The sequence below is a fragment of the Lygodium microphyllum genome, chromosome 5 (assembly GCF_053477565.2).
Source record: "Lygodium microphyllum isolate KBCC chromosome 5, Lygodium_microphyllum_v1.1.10, whole genome shotgun sequence".
Taxonomy (NCBI): domain Eukaryota; kingdom Viridiplantae; phylum Streptophyta; class Polypodiopsida; order Schizaeales; family Lygodiaceae; genus Lygodium; species Lygodium microphyllum.
Genome location: NC_141139.1, coordinates 169623657 through 169630802, shown reverse-complemented (window position 1 = coordinate 169630802; position 7146 = coordinate 169623657). Strand labels below are relative to the sequence as shown.

The 7146-nt window shown below is 39.7% G+C and overlaps 1 protein-coding gene across 1 annotated transcript; it reads right to left on the bottom strand.

The window, feature by feature from the left end:
• Window positions 1–510: 510 nt before the first annotated feature.
• Window positions 511–4818, bottom strand: LOC148036679 (malate dehydrogenase, mitochondrial-like). Its single transcript, XM_087678722.1, has 7 exons — window positions 4415–4818; window positions 3512–3685; window positions 1978–2146; window positions 1840–1901; window positions 1625–1746; window positions 1346–1463; window positions 511–956 (listed from the first exon to the last, which is right to left on the bottom strand). Exons 1-7 carry the CDS (start codon window positions 4622–4624, stop codon window positions 816–818), a joined length of 996 nt encoding a protein of 331 aa, XP_087534848.1. The 5' UTR covers window positions 4625–4818; the 3' UTR covers window positions 511–815.
• Window positions 4819–7146: the final 2328 nt, after the last annotated feature.

Sequence of the window (7146 nt, the reverse complement as noted above, 5' to 3'; positions counted from 1 at the left end):
GCTGTGGTAAGCAATTATTTAAAATAACTAAAACTCAGAACCAAAGGCAATAGGAAACAATATTTCAATCACATGCATTTCACTTTTATTCAAGAAAGGCAAAATTTGACGTTGTTGCTTTTACTTCATCAACAGCCCCTCTAGAATTAAAATATAAGTTTTACATAGTTTTTTTTTGCTGGAGTGCCATAGACTCAATGGAAGATAAGCATGCCCAATAATTTTACATAGTTTTTTTTTGCTGGAGTGCCATAGACTCAATGGAAGATAAGCATGCCCAATAATAAGATTTAGAAGCATAAAGGTAATCCATATCCTAAATTCAAGTCCCCTGACTTTATAAAAGAGAGATCATTTAAGCAAAGTCCCCAAAAAAAAAGAGGGGGAAGTAAAACAGAACACATCTCTCTCTATCTAAGCCCAAAACAGAAAAAAAAATGAAGTAAAATGGAACGCAGCCGCAACAGATCATTGGCGTAGCCATGGACTTATAGATATAGGTAACAAACAAACAGAAAAATGTGCGACTCTCAATTATTGGTGACTCCACTACAACTGGGAGAGAACTATTTACTCTGTGGCTTCCTCTTGCTTGTCCACTGAAAATGAACCCCTACAACTCTGCAGACCTAAATCTACCACTGGCGACTGGAAAAATGCCAGAGGCAGTTATTTCTCAATAAGAGTCCTAAGGTGGGGTTAACAAAGTCAACGCCCTCTTATAATGATCCTTTCAAATCACCATTGATTCAAGCCTTTTTCTAAAATAATCAGGTTGTAGTGACTGGCAGAATGACCGAAGCAGTCAACTGTCCTTAAGACTGGTTGACAAAGTCCATACCCTTCTGTATTGATCCTTTCAGTTCTGGCAGCATTGCTTCCAAAGCCTTTTTCTCATAATCAGATAGTGGACCCAAAGGAAGTACTTCCTCCACACCCTTCAAGCCTAGGCGCACCTACAAAAAAACACACAACTTTCACATGGTTGCAAAAAACTCTATACAAAAAGATGTTGATCCTGATCTAACATCATATGCATCTGAATCCAAAAAACAGTTGATCCTGATCTAACATCATATGCATCTGAATCCAAAAAACATACTCCAGATACAGACATGTACATACATGCATATACAACTATATGACAATCCAGCCCTCACATGATGGCTAACCAAAGTTTGAGACTTTCAATCTGTTCTGTGCACATGCCTATTGAATGAAAACCGAAAATCAAGATGGTAGCTATGGGGTAGTGACTAGTCCAGTGCTATTGGATTAAGCATGTCGTGATAAATTGCAAAGTACAGATCATAGTTTATCTATATGGATTGGGAAGCCAAAATACCTTGGACGAGAAAAACGGAAGCTCAGTGATACTCGATTGGACAAAAGTACATTCTACAACGTCAGGCTCACCATTCAGCCCTTTCAAGCAGGACTCTGCAAACATAGCTCCGGCATACCTGTGCAGTATGAAATTTTTTAATAGCAGAAATGCAGGAGAACAGAAAAGAAAAACAGCATTACTCAAGATAATAGATATCCTCTCTTTGGCATCCTTGACCTTCCCAAACTTACTCCTAAACAAATTTAAAACAAAAAAATGACCCGACTTGCTACTTACGCCATGGATAAAGTGGCGGAACCTTTCCCTGCTTTTGCTTGAACAACCTCTGTTCCACCATCTTGGGTGCGTTTTGTTAAGGCATCAAGCTCTTCATCCGTTAGACTGGCCTTAGGTGTCGCCTGTTACAGTCCACACTCAACATTTTCATAAACCTTGCAGAGCAACACATTTCTAGGTGACCCCGAATAGTTCATCCCTGAACCAAAGAATACCTGGGAGAAGAGAGGGAGAATAGTAATCCCAGCATGGCCACCAACAACTGGAACATCAACATCTGCACTCAATAAATTACAGTTAATAAGTTACCAGTGAGTTACATTATCTACAGTGAGTTTGTCTTTGGCTGCTACCTTCAACAGGAAGTCCTTTTTTAGTAGCATAGAAAGTGCGAGCCCGAACAACATCTAATGTGGTGACACCAAAGAGCTTCTTAGGATCATATGTATTGGCCTTTTTGAACACCTCGGCTGCAATTGGAACAGTGGAGTTGACTGGATTACTGATCATGTTGACCACGGCCTTCAGAAAAGAAGACAAATCTTGGATTAAAAAACTTTCAAGGACACACAAATTCCATACCAATGCTGCAGTATCATCACATGTAAAAATAAAAAACCGATGCTCCTTTTCCGAGACATATTCCACACATTGCTATCCAGGTTAGAATACTTCTACCCAAGAGCAAACAGTGCATAAATGGAGTTACGTGTGAAAATTTCCCAGAAATAGTAAACCTTTTGCATACCTCGAGCAAAAGGAAACAATCCATATGTGACCACTATGCTTCCCTCCCATCAATTAAGAGGCAAACTGTACTAGACCAGTGCATCCTGTCCTACTTTCCTTGCCTACCAGATTGAGTAAAGCAATTCTTACTGACAAACTAAGAGTTCACGCAGTTGAAGCGTGACTGCACATCTAGCTTGTGTCACACAGTTTTCATCATGATTCATGAATGTGGTCTCAAGCAGCCCAAAATGAGAACTTGAGCCAGCCTCAACTTTGACTTTGGCTTTCTAAAATAACGCCACTATATTCCACAAAAGTGGTGTTGATTTCAGAGACCCGGCCATTCTTAAGGAGCAATATTGTTGCAATCACGATAGATTGCATCAGTAAGCTTTGGCTTCGGCTTTGGCTGTCAAGCATAATGCTGTGATTTTCCACAGGAGCAGCATTCATTTTGAAAACACTGCTATATGTTTAACACACAACATTTTTGAAGCCATAACAGACTATATCCCTCAGAATGGACTCCTCTAAGCTACAGTCAATGCTTGTCCAAGAGATGCAGCCTGCCATTGTTTCCACATAGAGCTTCCATGTGGGATTGCTTCTGCACTTCAAGCGGTAGTTTCTCAATGAATTGCTTTCTTTGTCACTATGCTGTATCGATGCAGAGCCTTGATCCCAGGAAGAACAGGTAGGAGGACAGGAGCTAAAGTAACAGTGCATTGACAAACGATCCAGATCACTTTTGGTACATTAGCAAGCTCGCTATCAAAAGTGTTTTCCAATACAGTGTAGGAAGAACAAAACGCAGTCTTAAGTGTCCACAAATTCTAACACAGAGAATTTCAAGAATCTAATTTCTTGAGGCTACTCCAGTCGACTGGAAACATTTGAAAGCTTGGTCATCTTAATGGTGTCACCCTATGAACCACAAGACTTGTGAACATGTAATTCAATTGATGTGCATCCTTTTTACTCAATTTCATTCAGTCATTTCACTAGACCTGATTTTTGTAGTTCAATAATTTAGGGAAAAGAGATGTCCACCAAAACTTTGATTCAGGTATCTGTAGTTTTGAAAAACCACCCAAGTTTGGGCATTTCTTGAAACAAGCACCAAAAGAGAGAACATCTACATTTTTCAGGCTGTACCTCAGGGCAATGCTTCGAGATGGCTGTGCACAGGGACTTGACAATGCCGGCATTAATGTTGAATAAATCATCTCTAGACATTCCTGGCTTGCGGGGTACACCAGCAGGAATGATGACCACGTCTGCTCCTTCCAATGCAATTCCAAGCTGCTCTTCTCCTGCATATCCCTTGACCTGAGATGCAACATAAACAAGACAAACTGATTAATGCAGTTGCATGCCAAAAGGTGCAACAGTTCGATGCTGCATGATAGCAACATAATTGTTTCTGTCTACTTCAGGAAATACATAATACAATGTAAATACTACAGACAGTTAACACATTTCACTCATTTAAGGCAGCCAGGTGCAACTCCTAAGAAACTTAGATAGATCCAAAGCAAAATCAAGTCGCATATCCCCAAGTAGCAATCTAACTGGAGTTTGCAAGCAGAGAAATTTGCAAAATGAGAATCAGTTTCATATAAAAACTGGCGGACAGGCAGGCTCAATGTTCACAAGAAACAGAGGTTTAACTTAAAATGAATTGCAAAAAGTCACCACCTTTAAAAAATACTTTTAAGATTTAAAGAATGTTTAAAACTTGAAACTTCACAAAATTTTTACTTTAAAAACTGGCAAATACATGTAATTTGATTCCAAAACCGCCCCCCCCCCCCCCCCGGGTTAACAAATTAGAATGCTTATTAACAAAGAGTTCATAACACAGGATAAATGCTTACATAGCTACATAACAAAGGATTAAACGCTTACTTGGCAAAGAATTAAATGCTGACTTAAAAAATGACATGCTGCCTTGACAATAACGTATAATGGATTAACATTCAAAGGAAACATAGATCGCTTTGAGATCGGGGTAAAAAGGAGGGGGAAGATGAAAGCTGTAACTATTTTTTTTCTCACCTCGGCTCTGGTATTGACATGGCTGACATCGGCAGCGACGCCCGGGGTGCCTGCAATATCGTAGAGGGAGAGGCTGGAAACCAGCGGGTTGAGCTTCATGAGGAGGGCCAAGGGTTGTCCAATGCCGCCCGCAGCACCGAGGATCGCGACCTTCCGCGGCTGCTTCAGAGCCTGCGGGGCCGCTCGTCGAAACAGGCCTGCGAACGTCATGGCTTCTTCCCCGCGGGCTGTCCCTCGCTTCTTCTTCTGATTATTGGTCTCAGAAGAGCGTCTACACACACGGGAGAGAGAGAGAGAGAGAGAGAGAAGACAGGAAGAGAGAGAGCAGAGAATGCTGGATCGAGCGAGAGAGTAAATAACGGCGAGAAAAAGCTTTGGTATTTTCACCGCCCCTCACACCTACTCCCTTCCCTCTCTCAACGCTAACGTCACAGCTTGCTCTCCCCAAACTTACCCAGGGGAAGCCATCAAAAGCAATTGGACTACCTCCAATCTTAGCCTTAGGATCTATATAATCCAAAATTAAGATTAAGATATTGCAAAAATTAGCCCTTCTTTAGCAACACCATGGATACAAGGAATTGGCCTTTCTTTGGTTACCCTTGAAAAACTAGGGATAAACCGAATCAGCCCTTTCTCCAATCTTAGAGACTACAGAATCCAAACCTTCACATCGCAAGAATCAGAGAGGTTTCATGCAGTGAGTTTAAAACAGCACCCCAAGCCACACCGTAATTTGTGGATGGACATTTTCACAGGCAAAGATATTGAACTTTAAAGGTCAATTATAACAACTCGCTCAAGTTTGAAGAAGAGCTTTTGCATTGTTACTAGCTATAGGAAGTGAGAAGTTACAGAACTGTCACCCTACAAAACATGAGCTTTCTGTATCACAAAGGAAGTAGGCCAATTCTCTCTTAAGTCACAAAAGTTTATTACTGCAACAAAGAAACCTTGCAATCCTTCAATCAAAATTGCATTACAATTTCATCACAAAGCCTTGAGTTCTTCGTCCCAAATGCCTAGCCTCCTAGCACCCCCTTTATCATGCATTGCTTTGGAAAACTTGGCATTCTTTATTGCGCATGCAACACCATCATTAAAGGCATGAGGGAAAGTCTAAACCACTTGCCATAATGACGAGCCCCACTTTCTATCAACCTCACTAACCCAATGCATCTCCTTGAGGCCATTACATCGATCCGTGACAAAGAGCTTGACTATTATTTAAATGGGGAAATCTAATGCAAGAAATTTGTCCCCAATTGGTCCCACTTACATCTTGGAATCTTAGCCTTAGCTATCCAATTCCTAAAAATGCAAGCCCAAGCTTGTGATCTTTCAATATTCTTAAGGAAGTAATAGAAGATTCTCCTCCTCTTAGAACCCAAAGCTCTAACACCAACACCTCCATTGCCCTTGGTAGTGACACATGTACAAGAAATAGCATGCCATTTCTAAGATGATCCAAAACTCTACAAAAAAACCACTACATAAGCTCTCCATTTGCCTCCACTTCCTTTTGGAGAATGAACAAACTAAAAAGATACACGAAGGAGATAAAATGTTGTTGGAATTACCATGTTGCCAATAAATCTAAGTGGAAGAGACTTGAATTTTGCAATCTTATTCTCCAACTTCTAAAGTAGCCGATGAAATTGTTACACGAACTCCGAGAGGACAGCCCAAGTATTTGAAGATTTGGCTAACATCTATATGTTAGAACCTGTATTTTGCCAACCAACTATCTAGCTCTTCAAAAGATAGGCATACTAGCTCAGTTCTAATTTTGTTGATGATCAAACCTGAGACTGCTATAAAATGCTCATAAATGCTCAACAATTTATCAATGTCAATCTTATCAGCAACTACAATAGTTGATTATTGTTAGCAAACATTTGGGTGCAAAAGGAAGATCCATTTGGGAGTGAGATATACTTTAGATCTCCCTATTGTAATCTTAAATTGATCACCCTTACAAGATTTGTAGCAATATCAAAAAGCAATAGAACCAAAGGGTGCCCTTGCTTGATAGACCTAGTAAACTAAAACTCATAAGAAATATGACCATTGTTGTTCACAACAACAATGGCATCAATAGATAGTGTGAAGAGCAATTTAAATTGAGCACCAAAGGCCTACAAAGTTGAAAGTGAAAATATCTAGCTTTTGTGGGTCATAAGCTTTATCAAAGTGCAAGTTCACCAACACAAGCTGAACCCACTCTTTATATGACTACATCCATGGATAACATCAAATTCAATATTGCATCATGAGTCTCTCTACTATGTTAAAAACTACATTAATTTAGGTGAAGAAATTTTGGCATTAAAAGCTTGATTTTACAATGCAAGAGATTTGGCCATAATTTTATAGTAAACATCAGGCTTCATGAGAGTCTTTGGACCAAAAATCAACCCAATGGTGTCACTCACACTCAAATATACTGGCTTGTCTCTAACAGACAATCCCCTTATTGAAGAACTACTTATAAGGTAGACAGAAGAGGAATTACCTTTAATCTAATTTTAGTAGTTCTAGATAGAAGATGGAAAGAAGAAGAACTGCCTATAATGTAGCTTTGGACAAAATAATGCTTCATATAAGGTAGTTCTACATAGAAGGAAACTACATGAAAAGTAGTCAAACTACATGTCAAGTAGAGTCTTCTACTTGACTGGAGACTATCCTCTTGGCTAAGTTTCAAATATGGAGGCAATGGAATACTAATA